Here is a 17,960-nt window from a genome sequence, read left to right on the forward strand (position 1 = left end):
ATGTCAAGCAGTCTGTTTGGTTACCAGGACAACACCGGTGAACAGAGCGATGCAGAACAGATGAAGATTGGTTCGGTTCTCAGCAATGATTCGCATTGCTTTGAGTATGACTACACCGCAACTTATGTTGAGAGTTTTCTCAAAGATGTCAATGAAGATCCTAATCAGATGTTTGGATCTTCTTCTTCTTTCATCTGATCCGAATCGGCTATACCACCTTTCAATCTTTTGCACTGTTGACTCTTTTGCTTCTCTTGTGAGCTGTATAAGCAGTTTCAATACCACAATCCTCCTGTTATGTAACATAACAAGTATTGTATCTTTCTTTATTGTCAAATGCATTCCCAAACCAGAGTTATGAATTAAGCAGAGGATGTAACAAGTTTGAATCAAGTTTATTACTATCAATGATAGAGCACAAATGCATAATAAACTCAGGAACTACAATTATAGATTCCGAATTATATAACAGTAAAAAAATAATGGAGCAGACATTAAAAGTTGAGTCTTCACTTCCAGTTATTGGCAACAATGTCAGCCAAATCAACGACTCTCTGCGAGTAACCCCATTCATTATCATACCAAGCAATCACTTTAACCATATCATCTCCCATAACCATTGTAAGAGAAGAATCAATAGTGGAGGATACATCAGAGCACCTGAAGTCAACAGAGACAAGAGGCTCATCACAGACGTCGAGGATACCTTTGAGCTCTTTCTCAGCTGCATCTCTGAAAGCAGCATTGACTTCTTCAGCAAAAGTCTTCTTGGAGACCTNCAATACAGAAACAAAACAAGACGTACATGGTTTACAAAACCTCAAAGAAAGACGCAGCCATGGCTGATCATGGCATGCAGGCTTGTACAAAGACGGACAGATCTACAATGGTGAAGGCTTTAATAACAAGAAACACCTCTCGAGTTTACAAGATTGCACCATCAGGTATATTACAGAGAAGCAGTAGAGAGGAATGGAGAAAGAAAGGAACTCACTGCAGAAGTCTGGAAACTGACGAAAGAAACAAACTCATCGGAAGAAGATTTCTTGGCAAAGGGAAGAGCAGAGGAGTTTCGAAGTCCTGAGAACTCAGAGAAACCCTGAATTGCAAAACATGAGAGTATTAGATGATGATAAAACTTGTCAAGGGCAGATAATGAGGAAGGAAAATGAAATAAAACCTGAAGGGATGGTTTGGCCACAGAGAAAGTAGCCGAAGCCATGGCTACCGTAGAGAAGCTGTGTATAATGTAGCAGAAGAGTCAGAAAGTAATGTTGAAGCAGTGAGTGGTGGGTAATATAGAAAAATAGAATTGCTGAGTTGGAGGCAAAGAAGATGAGATTCTGGATAGCTTTTGTCATACACTTGTATGGTTGTGGTTCGTTCACACATCTTTGCTTCTCACTTGGGCTTCACAAGTGGATGGGCTTCTCCATCATGTGGTCACATTTGCACAGCATTTGATCAGTGACTCGACATTCCTTGTTAGGACCATTGAAAAGTCAAACAAGATTTTCTCTGACATCTCTTTGCTGCAGATGAAAATCACAGACACGTTAACAACGAGTGAATATAAACAAAAAAATACAATTCTTTATATAGTCTGAAGCCTTTTACAAGATTATATACCTTCTTTGTAATCTCAAAGAAAGGTGTGTCACCATTTTTATATTAATACCAGAAACAGATCATTATAACATAATACATAAACTCGGTTTAAGTCACTGCTAATGAATACTCCGAAATATCAGGAGAAAGAAACCACCATTGAATCCCTCCCTCCCTCCCAAATTTAAGCATTGCATTCACCGATTACCACCAGTATGGATCTTTAATACAATGATGTATAGAAAAATACAATGATGTAATCTGTAGGGACAACTTGGTAGCAAAGAGTCAGAAATAAACGATCACAACACTGGAACTGAGGTTAATGTTTTACACTTAACAAAGTACCAATCTTTAGAAGAACAAACCTTAGTTGAACTAAAGTACTGACGGTTGTCAACTAAGACCATTTTTCCACGGCTGAGCCATATCATCCAAAACTCTTAAAAGGACTGAGAAAAAATAAGTGCCTACTTGCAGGTCTATTTAGCGACTTGTTCTCCATTGCGCATTCACTTTATATAAAGCTAGTCCAAGACGTGCAATAGGAACAGAGATGTGTAATTTAACTCTAGTTGTCCATTACTCTAATCAAATACAAAACTAAACCTAGTTAACCTGATTACGCACTCACCGATAAGTCATCAGACTGTAACGATTGTGCTAAGAAAGAAAAAGCGATGAAGCAAAGTTCGAGATCAAAGAATCATTCTTTCTTATCAATCATACATCAACAAGAGTCAGTTCAAGCTTTGCAATTTGAGGATACCAACAAGATCAAGCAGATTCATTAATGCCATTGATAAACAGTCTTTACATCTTGAGGATAGTAAGAAGGGTAACCTAATCTGACAAGAGATGATAAATTCTTTTAAAAAGATCAAACCCTGAGAATTTGCAGCTTGGTGGAGAAAGCAATGGCGACCCAATCAGGCTGAGAAGACGACCATTGCAGCTGCTCAATCTCAGCACCAGCTGTGTAAGCAAGAATAGGATCAAGACCACCTTCAACATGCTGTCCCATGGATGAAATATCCCAAATCAAAGCTTGAGAATCATCTCCTGCGGTACAAATGTGACAAGAGCTATGAGGCGCCCAAGCAATGGCATTGACACTAGACTGATGTCGTTGAAGCTCCACCACAGGAAGAGCAGGAAAACGAATGTCCAACACCACAACCTTAGCACTATCCATGATAATAGTAGCCATATACCTAGGATCCTGCTTGTTCCAACCCAGACGCACCAAAGGAGTATCTGGCTCAGAGCTCTCATAGATAATAGTCGAATGTTCCTTATCACGAAGATCAAACACCCTAACAGAGCCATCAGCTGAGACAGAGGCGAAAACACCAACACCACCCCAAGCAATATCAAACACTTCTTTATCATGTGCAATAAGCTGAGTGTCAACAGCTTCACGCTCAATGTCCCAAATAGTGCAAGTCGTATCAGTACTAGAAGTCCCAATTCGACGCGGCTCAGCTTCGTTCCAGTCAAATGAAGTAAGAGGACCACAAAAATCACTGTTCTTGTTGCTATTGAGACATGATTTGAGCTCAACGCGGGAATGATCATCAGCGATTCGCCAAAGACGAAGGAAGTCACTAGAAGTAGCGAGAAGATCAGGTCTTTGACATTCCTTGTCAGGGATGAAGATGGTTTTGGTCGGTGGGTAAGGATGCTCGAAGGAGAGATTAGGATCGGAACGGATCTCGCCGTTGGATTCATCGAGCTGTACAATCTCGACTCGGTTCGGGTACTGCTCGAGCAAGCTGGTGATGGCGAGACGGTACTTCTTATCGCGACGAACGCTCCAATTCATTGCGTAGATGTGCCATGGCGCTTCGTATGTGTAGATCTCTGAACGTTTTTGTTGCTCATCGGATCCATCTTGGATCGGATCGCTGCTCGTTCCCATCGTCAAAATCGAGATTCCGACCAGAAACCCTAGAAATCGCCTCCGCTTCTTCCGCCTCTATCACTCACACTGAATTAAATTCCAGTTTTTTTATTTAATTCATATATTTTGTAAAACGACACCGTTTAAGGAAGCAGAGTAAGCTTATATCGTTATCTCTGTCTTCATCAAGTTTCTAGGACAAAAGAAAACAGAAGCTAACAACGACAAACTAACAAAGACATGTTTAGAATCCTCAAAAATTACAACACAAAAATTGTCTAACGAAGAACAGAACAAAAGATTCAACTGTCGGAGAAGAAAAAAGCTTTAAGAAAGAGACAAGATTCTCAATGTTCTATAGAAGAAAACTTAAATATCTTTTCATGATAAAGACCATCTTTATGCCACATTTTCCCTCACTGTATCGAGACCATCACCAAAAGCTGTCCCACTTTAATCAGAATCTTCATAAACTTCAGTATCCGATAACTCATCAAATGTCCTCATGTCAAGCTGGTAACGCAACATACCACCAATCCCACCAAACCCTCTGCAAAACTGTGACCCTTCTTGGGATTTGTTTGTCACAAACTCAAGAGTGCAGCCGAAACGTTTGTACTCGTTTGCAAACCATTCGAGTAGAGGCATCTTCTCCTGGACTTCTAGCTCTGCGTTGGTCTCTGAATCATGGAAGTTGCTTGTATCAGACTCTTGATCTTTCCCTAAGTGTTTCACCACCATTTCTCCTGTCGTGCTGTTTTTTAGCTCGTACCTGTTTATGTCCAGATTCTCCCACACGATCAGGGTTTCGATAGCACCCATTTCTAGAGCCTTTAGAGTATCCTCCACACCGAAAACATATTTCCCGGTATCTTGACTTATCTCCTCAAAGTACTTTCCAATCAGTTTCTTTTCCTGTATGAACTTCACATTGGATAGAATCTCAGCAGACAGCTCAATGGCTTGGTTGAAACCGTTCTCACCTCCGTAAGAAACATCAACAACATTCAATATCTTAGCTTGGAGACGAGGATCAAACAACTCTGACTGACTGAGCTCGGTTTTGAAATCAGCAGAACCAGCAAGGATCAAACCAGAGACATTAGGCTGACTTGTAGCTGGATTGATGTAAAACTGTGTAGCAAGCTCAGCGGTTTTCCTAACATAGTTGTGTCTCTTCTCCATCCTAAGCCTAGCAAAACGAAGCGCAGATTGTCCTCCTCTTCCGTGCTTCTTCGGGAGATCAACAGTAAACTTGTGAAGAACCTCTCTAGTATTCCCACTCAACGTACCAAACAGCGTCCCATTTCCATCCATAACGATGAAACCAAACTTGTCATCAGACTCTAGAAGCTCATTCAATGCCTCGGTATGGAACTTATTGTCACAAAGGTACAAGGAAGCGTTAATTGGCCTAAAGGGCTCGAAATCAAAAGTCACTTTCTTCTCTTTACCATCATCATTAACAATGGTTCCGGTGTAGAGAACAAGACCATTAGTAGGAACCCTGTTGTAAAGCTTCAACCTTTGTTGAGCAGAAGTGATGGCAGACAAAACAGATTGACGATTCACACGACTCTTAATGTTTGAAGCAGTTCCATATTCATCACCAAGCATCTTGGTAACACGAGATACCTGATCACGAGGAGGCATGATAAGAGAGATCATACTCGTTCCATTACCTCTTGCTGACTCAAGTCCCTTGATTAGTTTCTTAATCTTCCAGATCTCAATGTTCGTATCCGATTCTTCTGCCATTTTTTTGTTGCTTCTCTCGAGGTCGAAGATGGAGAAGGAGAAATCAAAAGCAGACCCCAAACTGCACAAAAGAATCAAAATCAAAGCAAGTTTGATAAGTACTTTGAACAACACTAAGAAATCGAATTGAGGTTTCAACTGAAGTAAAGATCAAAACTTTTCTCAAAACGATAACAACGAACAGAATCGATTAAGCAGATAGATCGAAATCGCAGCACACGCACACAAGCACGTACCTTTTTCTCTCTCCTCCGGCGGCTTCTCTCCTCCCAGAATTATTGATTCAAGTTCGACTAGGGTTTTCCCAGATTCTAACCCCCCCACCAAACCAATCACGTGAAACTCACGTGCTAACCATAAGATAACCGGATTAAATTTCCGTTTTAAAACCGAGATGAGCTGATGGGCTTTATCTCAACTCAAAAAGGCCCAGTTACGTGAAAGGTGAAACCGACGCGATAGACTACATTACTAAAGACTGCGTGCCGTTTTTGGTTTGCATCAATGTAAATGAATAAAAAATGTTAACCATTGGGATGTATATATTAATTATTATTCTTCTCGTCAGATGAATCTAAAAGAGATGGCTAACGATTCTTCATGAGGTTTCTTACCCTCCTGTACAGTAGAATCAGAGCATTGCCAGAGAAATGAAGAAGAAGATGCATTGCCCTCATTATTAAGGCAACACAATAAAATGAAGATTATTGATTCAAATGATGTTTAGATTCGGATCGTTTCGATGAGAATCAGCAAAATCTCTCACTAATCGCTTCAATGCTCGACCATGTTTCCCTTGCATATGTCCTCCTACTTGACTGTTATTGTTTCCAAAATTGCAGCTTTTGTTCTCAAGGTAATCAATCCCTGCTCCCCCCAGAGCTTCTGACCATTCCCTCACTATGTTCTCTGCTTCTCCTTGCTTTAGATACTCACTCGGGAGTGCCCAAACCTGAATACAACAAAAAAAAAAGTCATCAGACCAAACAAAACAGAGGTGGGGTTCGGTCTTAATGTGGTCACGAGAGAGGTAGAGAGAGATACCGCAGAGTTTAGCCATCCTTGAAGAGATTTCCAACACAGCATTCCTTTCCATGATGTCCTCTCACATAAACTGCAGATTGCAGCTAACTGTTGCAGTATCGTCGAACACTTTTGGACCTATAACAAAAACAGAACCAAAAAGGTCAATCAAAGATCCCGATCCATCACTGCTTTTGCTATTATACACAAAATATTTACCCTTGACATAGCTGCAACTCCAAGTAGAGCATAGACCAAATTAGACAAAAGTCCTTCTCCGCAGTGAGATACAACCTGGACAGAGACCACGCTGAATGATCCTTCAGATATGCAATTCACAGTTTCGATCATGGATGAAAGCGAAACCTCCAAGAAACCTATAGAATTCAAAAAACATAGTGTAAGCAGTATGCTTACGACCACAAGTTCATGCCAATAGTAAACAACTGCGAACTTACCTGATAAGTATGACATTGCAGCTAAAGCAGCGCCTCGGTGCATAGCTGTACAACAAATAGCCGCTTTGTGGAAAGAAATCTCAAGTAGTGTTCCAGAAGTACCCAACAACTCCTGTGTCATAAAAAGCAATAGAATCAAACCTTCACCCCAAGACTCCTTTTAAAAAAATATGAACTGAAAGTTATATACTTCAACGAGCAAAAGAGTGGTTGCAAAACCTTATGACAACCGCGGATCAATGCCGATGCGAAATTCACATATGCTTCCACCAAATCGGGTTCTTGGTCGCATATATATGATGAATTTATGCCCATCAATGATGATGCTTGTGTAAATCTCTCAAATGTAGTGATAAACAAGGACCCATATTCCTCCTTATGACAAAATTCTTCGGCGATTACACAGGCTGATAAAAATTTCGGGAAAAGGCATACTTTAGAGAACTGGCTGATCAACTAATTAACCTAGGGTATAGTTTATTTAAGCTAGCCAATAACAGCCGTTACTAAAGATTAAAGCTAGCCTCTTAAGAAATTTTTCTCCTTCAAAAAACCCTCACCTGTTCTTATGTAACATTCTTGGCTTTGAAATGACAGAAAGTTTCTCGATAGACAGTCCAGTACACTAGGTAGTAGCAGCATAAAGTGCTCACCTGTAAATAATGCAAATACTAAGGGTTAAAATGTCAGTGAAACCTGCTAATGAAAATGAAAATATCGAAATGGCTTGATTTGGAGCCATAGTGGTCCCAAAATCATATGCATAGTCAGACTCTTAGGGTATGAAAGCAAGAAACAATTGGTAGATATTCTGAGAAGTACTAGTATAAAGGACGCCATGGAATAACGAATTGTTCCAGGCTATAAAGGCATGCCAAGATGAATGTAGCGTCAAAGAATAGAGAGATGAGAAGTTTGAAACCTGACGACTGAACTGCCACTGAAAGAGCACGACATGCTGCTGCAGCTAAACTACCACTCTCCATGTGTTCAGACCTAAATAGCTTCTCCAAAATGGGCCAGAAAACGGTCAACAAAGAAAGGATTGGACCATCTGCCACAGGGACAGATGACAGAGACGTCGCAAGGTGACTGAATACAGTTCCAATCCTGAATCACGAAACAGGTGAAGAGCAAACTAATCAATATAATATACTTACCAAAGTTTTGTACACCATATAAAACAAAATACCAGAGTGCAAGCTACTAAAGATCATGGATACTTTGTTCAGAGTTACCAAATTTATCTAACGCAGATGATCAGGAAAATATATGTAACGTAAAACTGTAACAATCTTTTCATAGATAACTTGAAGTCTCGACACCGCAAACAGGTCACCAAAAACTTCTAGATTACGCCACAAGTAAGCTAGATCGTAAATACAGCAGTCACAGAAGCAGACCTGTAAAGACCTCTTGTCACAGAGCTCAGCATGCGCGTGTAAGTGGCTGGACTCTGTCTACCAGAAGACTCAACGTCTTCATCTACCTAAAACCACAAAGGATAGAAAAGCATCATCTATCATATCATTGGGGAAGGCATTAGATTGGAAAAGCACGGAAACAATAGAAAATGAAAGAGAAAAGAAAGGATAATTTTCCAGATAGCACTTCTATCTACTTAGTGTTCTTCTAGTCACATTTAAGAGTAAAATGTTGAAAAGTGGCCTCAGAGATATGGACAATTAGCTGATTCTTTTTCCATTAATAGAGAGCAAAAAAAACGAGCTACTGGTTCAGGAACAAGAAAGATAAGAAGAGCCTTGAAGTATATCTCTTTCTAACTAAACAATATAATTACTTACTAGTTTTGAAAGAACTTCATAACTTGACGAAAGCAATTGAGTTAATAATTTATTTTGTAGTTCTTTGTTAGAAACAGAGCCAAGGATGACAGTGATAGCGGTAATGACTTCTTCCTCATCTTCCAAGGCCAAATTCCACTGCTCCAAACACTAAGAAAGGTAAAAATAAAACAATTCAGGAGACGCAATATAATATCAGTGTAATTTGAGTATGTTTTAACAGTTAACGAAATGGTCAGATGATGCTGATACCTCTCCTATCCTCATTAAGATATCCAAATTTGATGTTTCCTGGATTACAGCTGGAGCATCTTCGCAAATTTTACGCAGAGCAGAAGCACAAGCATGTGAACAAATAGGTTCAGAAATTCCTCCTGCAAGAAATAATCTAAAAGTAGAAAGACCATTAGATTATCAGACATATTGAGGTTATAAGATATAAACATACACCTTCTACAAGACTGAAAAGTACCAATCAGAAAACAAAGAAAAAATAAATAGACAGTTTGAAGCTCCTATGACAAATATGTTATTTAACGGTCATTAAAGAAAGTATACTTACAGCAAGGGTCTGGCGTTACTTGGAAAAACAGAGATCCATCTTGAATAAGAGCCAACAACATCTGCCAGTGATCTGTATACCTAAAAGATGATTATTGTCAAATGTTGATTGCATTAACAGTACAAGAAAATTGTTAGTAAGGCAAGGGTATGAACTGACATACAACACATATAAACCCCTTGAGCTCACTAGATGGCCTAGCGGAGAATGCAGAAACCAATTGCATGATCAGTGAAAAATCAAAAGCCTCTCCCTCTTGCAAGATAATTTCAGAAACCTGAAACAATAGAATCCTTTAGTAAAAGACAGGGATTGACAATAGAAAATGCAACTCCTGAAAACTGCCAAGATTAAAGCTAACATCACCAATCTCCCAAAAAAAGAAAAACAAATGGAGAGATGGATAATTAACAGTAGAGAACCCATACAATGTTACCCCACCCCTCTCTGGGCTGTTTTGAAACCAGAAACTTCATATGAAACAATATGATTTAAAGAAAAGAGGTCACGGTTGCTCACCGCATTAAGAGCAAACAATTTCGCCTCAACCTCCCTCAAGGGCATCGAAACATTTGAAGAAGGCAGACCACCAAAAAATAACTACAGGTATATCAGCAGGAAAAGGTTAAAAATAGTTGAACAAAGAAGCTGTGTTCAAAGTGACAGAGTCCAAAAACATTAAAATTTACGGTAAGCATTCCTCTTTCACAAACCCACAGGCCACAGCATAATACAAATTAGTTGTGTAGCGAATACTGAATTTGAATTGTGAATTGAGAGCACACCTTACTCACAAATGTTGTAGGATGGAGTAGCTGACAAATATCAACCAAGAGCTCAAGAAGGTTATTTCTAAAATGCAAAAGGCCATCGGGAAGGTCAAGTCCGGGACCCTCGTCACTAGAGGTAAACTCATCAACCTGAAGATAAATTGCTAGGAAGTTTAGAATCGCAATAAAAAAAAACACCATTAGTACAATAAAACAAGCACATGTGCAACAATTCGTGGACTTATGAACATTTAGGAAATGACAAAGCTTGATACAGTGAATAAAATTTGGTAAAAAGATGAAAGGTAAGACGGAGATGCATGAAACTGTGAATGACAAGCCTAAAAGTTTCAAAACTGTGAACTAAATTTGAAAAATAGCTTCCACCAAAACCTTAATAGTTGACCAAACTTAACCATGAAGAATATAATATTAAGGAGAGAATTCTAAGTTAACAGAAACGTACATTATAATTTGTTCTTTCAAGGTATTCTGGTGCTACAACTGATATGATAGTGCTATTAGATATATGAAAACTGAACTAAAGAAAGTTGCCAAGATGTAACCTGAGCGCGGAGCACAAGAGCATCAACTAAAGCTGAGAAAACTGGTAGAAATATATCTTTCACACGATTTCTGTCATTCTGTCTGTTTCCACCTAGGCTAAGTATATATGTTGCAAAAGTTGACCTACGAAAAAGAAAAAACAAGTCTGAGAGCAAAGAACAGCCATATGGTTGTAAAGAAGCTTAATAAGACCAAAATAATACCAAAACTGTACAGTTGAGTCTGCAATCTCCCAGTCTTCACTTGGAAATGACACGCAGCTGAAAATATAATTGATGGACAGTAAAGAAGAGTAACGTGGAAAAGATAACTAAATACGCACGCAAACAAGCAATGAAGACCTACTACTCACCTCAAAATCGCATCAGTCAGAATAAGTGCTTCAGAACTTGCTTCAACTATCAAACAAGGTGCCTGAAACATATTGCAAACCGACGTGAGCCTCGAAAAAAGCAGAAAATAAAGTTAAGTAAATAGTAATAACGTCACAACAATATATAACACTCATGAGGAGATAAAATGGAACTCGAACTCACAGCTTGTCCGATTTCAGACATCAAGCATGCCAGGCCAGAGACAACTTTCAGATCAGCATTTATAAGAGCTGGTTTTAGAAGTGTATCTCTGAGAAACTGTACTTTGTACAATAAAACCTGAGGAAGATCCTGCAAGAAGAAAACAAGTCAAAGCTAAGAAAATCCAGACACATACACTTTTGCTATTGAACTATTAAAATATTATGTAAGCTTTTGCTATTACACTATAAGTCAATACATTGATACTAAACCTTATGCAACAGATAGCCATAAAGTATGAACAAACCAGAGCAGAATATACAAATAAAAAATGTCAATATAATGTAGTTCAAACATACCTCATGCCGAGTAACAAGTTCAACAAGCACCTCAATGGCGAGATCAAAAGTAGTACCCTATGGAACACAGAGAAATAAGAATCCAAAAGGCAGTTTGTAGAAAAGTGAGTAATTTAAACTAACTACACCACAAAGAAAAGTCACCTGCAGGGCATTGAATACATAGTTAAGAAGGGGATGTGAAGGCACTGCGCCTTGTGGAATCTCAGAGAAACATCCAGCACGGACCTAACGAAATGAGTAAAGACATCAACATGAAATCCAGTGAAAACCTATTACAACACGAGGTCTACATGAAAAAAGAAAACAACATACCCAACTCAGTAAGCAACGAAGTATTTTACGGTTGTTGTCATGCGGATAATGAGGGGAAGTGAATTGCTTCTCAGACTGCTGGAGTAAGAAATCAAGAACCATGGAAGTATGCGAGAGAAGCTGTTACATAGCGAAAAAAAGAAGCGAGGTTAAGTAAAACAAGGATAAAAAACACAAACTTTTGCGAAAAGAAAGGAGAAGGAACAACGAACCTCCTGACGAAGATCAGATTGATGAGAGAAATGGCGAGTGTCAGATATCTCTTCAGGTAAGACAGTGAGAAGCTCAAGCAAGACGACATTACCATCATCATGAGCTTGAAGAGTCTGAAGTGCGAACATTAACTTATCAAAGGGCTTTGAATAAGGATCCGCGTGAAGAAGAAGCGCCGAGAGAGCTAAACATATCTGCGTCAATAACTGCAATTCCACCCCACAATTCCAATTGTTTCATTCCCATCGCCGGAGCAAACACACACAAACAAAAAGAAGGGTACAAACCTGAGGAACACCGGAGCTGTATATCTTAGCAGCAAGAAGAAGGGCATTGAGAAGAGCATCTTTAGCAGTTGATTGAAGATTCGAGGCTTCGTTCTGAATCTGAAAACCCAAACACACACATAAAAAGAGAGAGAGAGGGGTTAAAACAAAAACATAAAAGAAGGGTTTTTTTGAATCTGAGGATGGATGGGAAAAAGTTTGAACCTTTCGACGGAGAATTTGGGCGGCGAAGAATTGGAGGTCGAAAAGAGAAACAATCGGGGAAGTGAGGAGAGAAGTGGAGACATCCCAAGCAGCGGGAGTGAGCTGGAATTGAACAAGCCATTGATTAGCGGCAACTCTGTTGGATGATTCAGGATCGTGATTCAATACATGTATTGCTTCTGCTACTTTCCTCTGTAACTCCATTCAATTCTCTCTTTTTTTTTGCATTCCACTCTCTCTCGTCTCGTCTCGTCTCCCTTCTTCTTCTTCCACTCTTGAGATGACTCTTCGGAATAATTTTTTATTTTTATGTTTTGAGAAAAAAAAAAAAAAAAAAAAGAAAAATTAAAAAGGAAAAAAATTAAAGACAATTTAATTCTTTTTTTTTTAAGAATCCAATCAGAGTTACTTCTTCTCTTTTTCTCCCTCGGTTCGGTTCGGTTCGATATATCAGTTAAAATCAAAAAAAGGTCGGAAAAGAAAAGAAAACAATACGTTACATTAAATATTTGTATAAAACTGCTAATAATGTTAATTAATATTTATCCACAAAATGCATTCAGAATCGATGAGATTAATGCTTTCAAGATTAGTTGCATGTTAGACTATTAAAGAGTAGGATATTAGGATTGTCATCCGACAATCCAACCAAGTACTTGTGTACTACAATAGCCAATTCTACTACAATTACAGGTTTTAGAACGAGTTAGTGTCACAAAACATTCATTAACTAAGTCTAAACTAAACACAAGTAACATCTACGCTACAGTGTTGACAGGCACTTAGCCAAAATTGCCCAATTATATTTTTGAGAACACTGTGGCAGGCTGTTAAAGGCCCATTAGGAAACCATTGTATTCTCTAATGGCCCATTCAGTAGTACCCGAACTAAGATTGCTGGTAAGCTAATAACAAACTAACAAGCCAATCAAATGCCAGAAGAGAGCAAGTACAATACATATTGAGACGTGTTACTTACTTCGGAAGCCATCCTTTCACCAAGCCTATTGACATTTTGTCATCCAATAATCATATGGACATGGTCAATTTCTCAGTACTATATGACGAGATTAATGATGATATTGAGTTGGATGCATTACACTCTCACATTATTAGACAAACCAAGCTATTAAAGAGTGGGAGAACCGGAGAAGGGTCGTCGAGACTCGAGACAAGGACAACTCTTTCTCCAACTAAGCCACTCTTACCTTTTGGAGCTTTCTTTTCTTCTATCAAATTGTAGTTCAGTCCGCGTAATCTTAATTAAGTCAACGATGTTGTACCTACGATCTGTCATCTCGGGCAATAGGCAAAGGGCCTAGGCCGGGCGCGTCTAATAGGCCAAGAGCGTATTACTGATCGGTCCATAAGGCCCGGAGAAAGGAAGAGAGCGCGGAGATGCTTCGTGTTGGTCAGCTCGCAGCTCGGGCTTGGTCAAAGATTCCCGCATTCAAGAGGATTAATTAGGATACGCAAATCGTGCCCCATTAATTATGCATTAATTAGGTAATAAATTGGTCGGTATAAATATGTAAGGGGGGAGTCTTTTGTAAGGGATCGAACAAATTTTCTGAAACAAGCAATACAATACAAATATTCAAAACACTCTCCATTCAGTTCGGAATCTCCAACGGCGATAGGCTCCTCCGTATTCAAAATCACTTCGGATAGAGAGAGTTGATTTCGGTTCTCACAAACGAGAACAATCTTTCGACCTCTTTCTTTGTCAATTCTTGTATGGTTTTTTATTTTTTCTCTGTTAATCAACGAAAATGTGATTCTGATTCTTTTCCACATAGATGTATTGTTTCTATATTTGTCATCAAACTTATAATTTGAACCTGATCAACCTCATCAACATTCCATTAATTAAAAAAATGTATATTCAATTTTATGTATTCCAAATTGTCTAATACATTGAATTTAAAATATTATATATATAGTGTGACCTAAAAAAAAGTTAAGAAGATTGTATAGGTTATCCAATTTGAAAAGTCTCACAAGCTTTAAGAATGATTGCGAAATATTGTTTTCAAGTTTTCTAGGTAAAGTTGGTGAGTCGAATTCACAAATCTTTCTGTAATTATTATCTAACTGTGCAATAATTTTATAAAGCAATATTAAATTCTTCATATGCATAACTAAACCGGCCTTGGGTTGGGGGCTCCATTCGTAGGACAAGGACAACATGTCGTGAAGAAAGTGTCTGAGACTAATAATGGTCAAGAATTATAAATTCATGTCGAATAAGAATAGTCCACATTCGATTTGACCAATGGGGATCTATGGTTTGGTTCATGTCTATATCACTTCATTGTCAAGTGTAATAATACTACGAGCTTATAGATTTTTATTTATTCATTCTGCTGGTTCAATCGTGCAGCCAGGTTTTACTTATGATTTTAATAGTTATACAAACTACATTTTTATTGGATTACTTGTTTTTTATACCCTCGAGAGATTCAGATAGTTGATTTAAAAAATAATTTAGACGACTTTTGGAATATGCAGCTGAGAAATAATAGTAATAATATAGTTAGTCGAAACATCATTAATCATGCAAGATGTAATACTTNTGGTCGGTATAAATATGTAAGGGGGGAGTCTTTTGTAAGGGATCGAACAAATTTTCTGAAACAAGCAATACAATACAAATATTCAAAACACTCTCCATTCAGTTCGGAATCTCCAACGGCGATAGGCTCCTCCGTATTCAAAATCACTTCGGATAGAGAGAGTTGATTTCGGTTCTCACAAACGAGAACAATCTTTCGACCTCTTTCTTTGTCAATTCTTGTATGGTTTTTTATTTTTTCTCTGTTAATCAACGAAAATGTGATTCTGATTCTTTTCCACATAGATGTATTGTTTCTATATTTGTCATCAAACTTATAATTTGAACCTGATCAACCTCATCAACATTCCATTAATTAAAAAAATGTATATTCAATTTTATGTATTCCAAATTGTCTAATACATTGAATTTAAAATATTATATATATAGTGTGACCTAAAAAAAAGTTAAGAAGATTGTATAGGTTATCCAATTTGAAAAGTCTCACAAGCTTTAAGAATGATTGCGAAATATTGTTTTCAAGTTTTCTAGGTAAAGTTGGTGAGTCGAATTCACAAATCTTTCTGTAATTATTATCTAACTGTGCAATAATTTTATAAAGCAATATTAAATTCTTCATATGCATAACTAAACCGGCCTTGGGTTGGGGGCTCCATTCGTAGGACAAGGACAACATGTCGTGAAGAAAGTGTCTGAGACTAATAATGGTCAAGAATTATAAATTCATGTCGAATAAGAATAGTCCACATTCGATTTGACCAATGGGGATCTATGGTTTGGTTCATGTCTATATCACTTCATTGTCAAGTGTAATAATACTACGAGCTTATAGATTTTTATTTATTCATTCTGCTGGTTCAATCGTGCAGCCAGGTTTTACTTATGATTTTAATAGTTATACAAACTACATTTTTATTGGATTACTTGTTTTTTATACCCTCGAGAGATTCAGATAGTTGATTTAAAAAATAATTTAGACGACTTTTGGAATATGCAGCTGAGAAATAATAGTAATAATATAGTTAGTCGAAACATCATTAATCATGCAAGATGTAATACTTTTTTTTTTTTTTTTGACAAACGCAAGATGTAATACTAAAGTCATTTTGATAGAAGTAAACTCTTTTCACCATCGCCAAGTACCGTCCGTACATCCAGGTCAGGAGTTTTTTTTTAATAAAGAATCCAACAATTGTAATTATAAGTATAGTGTGACATTGTAAACAAAAACCACTCTGATTTCAACAATAGTTAATCACCGGTTAGATATTCAGTTTTATAATACCTACAAAGTTCAAAGGAATTAGTATGTGATTCTGCTTGGTATCTTAGCGGAATACGCAATAAAAACATGAATGTTACAACTTCTATTTTAGGTTACTAATCAAAGCTTTTAAAGAAAACTCTTGTAAGAAAGTTAGAATTACAAAAGGTAAGATAAAAATTGATTATGCTTCAAATTTATCGTCTCTTTAATTTCTTAACTGCTTTAGAGAGAAAACAAGATTTTGATGAGGTTTCACTGATGTCATATTGTGTATACAAGGATAAAATGTTGACATGTCAAAAGAAATTAGGAGGAGAGAATCTATCTCTAAAGTATAGTTTCATAGGATTCCAACGAGGTCCAGAGGTGAAGGAGATGCTAAACAAAAAGTCTTCGATCCCAAGATTCCACATATTTGTATTACAAAAGTCCTCAGTTTCAGGGACCTACAGAATATTCTTCAAAACTAAACTTAAATTAACAATTCCAAATTGAATTCCCTTCGTCCAAAAAAACGGCTTACTTCTAAAATATTTTAAATTATTCTTATGGTTTGTGTTCGAACAAGTTTCTAAACTCAAGAAAATAAAACCCACTATTAAGGAAATAATATGTTAAGATCTATAAAAAGTAAAAAAAAAAAATTCTCAAGAGGTTGAGATATATAATATCACCTCCTCCAAAATAAATAAACAAAAACATTTAAGATAACTTAAAATCGAGTGATACAATGAACACTCCAAATCTATCCAAACGACTTATAGTATTTAACTATTTATGACATATTACAATTGTATAAACGTCATTTACATGTGCAGTTGTGCACTTAGGAGATACTTAATTTGATATCTGAAAGAATTTTTTTTTGTAGACTTTGGGAATTACCTTTACAAAAAACTTGATGATAAAAACATAACATAATTTCAACAATTAAAAGACTAAAATATATTACAAAAAAAATTATGTATCCATCAAAATGAATACAATCATCACAAATCTTGTAATAAATTATGAAAATAATAATAAACATAGTATTCCAAAGATATAAACAATTATTATTAAGTTGAAGTGTTAATTGTAGTATATATGTATGTCATTGTTATAAAATTCAATATATCATATTGAATTTATTTATTTTTCTCCATAATTTTCAAAAACTCACACAATTAATTGAATGTAAAAAAAGACAATCTAAGACGAAATCATATCTAAAATTTTCATTTTTCAAGAAACATAAAACGACTCTTTACTGATCTCATAAATTTTGTTTTTTCTCTTTCAAAATGTCACTATCTACAATAGATGAAATCACAAAAACTTAATGTTTAAGTTGGATATTCATTGAACTTATTTTTGAATATAAAATCTCTTATTTTGACTTTGATGACTATGCAACTTAAACTTTATGTCTTTAACTAATAGTGCAGATACTAACATTTTTGAAGAAAAAGTAAATTATGAAATCAGTGAAGAGTCATTTTATGTTAAGTATTACTCTATAAATAAATAGTTTAAATATGATTTTGTCTTAGATTGTCTTTTTTACATTCTATCAATTGTGTGAGTTTTAGAAAATAATTATTAGAAAAAGTAAAAAATATATATTTACAAGATTATGGTTTTGTTAATCCTCCATTATGGTTTTTTTTTGTTTTTTTTTTTTGAAACAATCATTTCATAGAAGAGATATATAGATAAACAAAGAGTTTAAAGAATCAACAAGTTGAGAAGTTTTGTTCCAAGAAACACACAAAAGAAAAAAAAAAAAAAA

General features: G+C 36.6%; 4 protein-coding genes across 5 annotated transcripts in view; all 4 read right to left on the reverse strand.

Moving 5' to 3' along the window:
* The window catches only part of LOC104755567 (glyceraldehyde-3-phosphate dehydrogenase GAPA2, chloroplastic), a 5,678-nt gene extending 4,389 nt beyond the window's left edge, over positions 1-1,289 (reverse strand). Inside the window, exons 1-2 of the mRNA XM_010477967.2 lie at positions 1,181-1,289; positions 995-1,099 (exon numbers count right to left, since the gene is read on the reverse strand). Coding sequence (XP_010476269.1) covers positions 995-1,099; positions 1,181-1,222 — 147 coding nt within the window. The 5' untranslated portion in view covers positions 1,223-1,289. The remainder of the gene's footprint in view (positions 1-994; positions 1,100-1,180) is intronic.
* On the reverse strand, positions 2,307-3,643 carry LOC104755568 (WD repeat-containing protein LWD1-like). Its single transcript, XM_010477969.2, has one exon. It carries the CDS (start codon positions 3,527-3,529, stop codon positions 2,489-2,491), a length of 1,041 nt encoding a protein of 346 aa, XP_010476271.1. The 5' UTR covers positions 3,530-3,643; the 3' UTR covers positions 2,307-2,488.
* Positions 3,742-5,616, reverse strand: LOC104755569 (eukaryotic peptide chain release factor subunit 1-2). The gene is made up of 2 exons (XM_010477970.1): positions 5,506-5,616; positions 3,742-5,330 (listed from the first exon to the last, which is right to left on the reverse strand). Exon 2 carries the CDS (start codon positions 5,267-5,269, stop codon positions 3,965-3,967), a length of 1,305 nt encoding a protein of 434 aa, XP_010476272.1. The 5' UTR covers positions 5,270-5,330; positions 5,506-5,616; the 3' UTR covers positions 3,742-3,964.
* Positions 5,789-12,626, reverse strand: LOC104755570 (importin-13-like). Of its 2 annotated transcripts, none has more exons than XM_010477972.2 (24): positions 12,348-12,626; positions 12,144-12,242; positions 11,856-12,062; positions 11,644-11,763; positions 11,473-11,556; positions 11,329-11,385; positions 10,991-11,119; positions 10,807-10,868; positions 10,658-10,714; positions 10,454-10,577; positions 9,912-10,037; positions 9,637-9,717; positions 9,281-9,394; positions 9,118-9,197; positions 8,808-8,943; positions 8,556-8,705; positions 8,154-8,239; positions 7,673-7,860; positions 7,311-7,403; positions 6,970-7,157; positions 6,751-6,862; positions 6,512-6,669; positions 6,314-6,430; positions 5,789-6,221 (listed from the first exon to the last, which is right to left on the reverse strand). In XM_010477972.2, exons 1-24 carry the CDS (start codon positions 12,549-12,551, stop codon positions 5,982-5,984), a joined length of 3,012 nt encoding a protein of 1,003 aa, XP_010476274.1. In that variant the 5' UTR covers positions 12,552-12,626; the 3' UTR covers positions 5,789-5,981. The 2 variants fall into 2 exon arrangements, with proteins under 2 accessions (XP_010476274.1, XP_010476273.1); XM_010477971.2 differs by having other exon boundaries at positions 9,903-10,037.

This window comes from Camelina sativa, chromosome 17 (assembly GCF_000633955.1).
Source record: "Camelina sativa cultivar DH55 chromosome 17, Cs, whole genome shotgun sequence".
Lineage (NCBI taxonomy): Eukaryota > Viridiplantae > Streptophyta > Magnoliopsida > Brassicales > Brassicaceae > Camelina > Camelina sativa.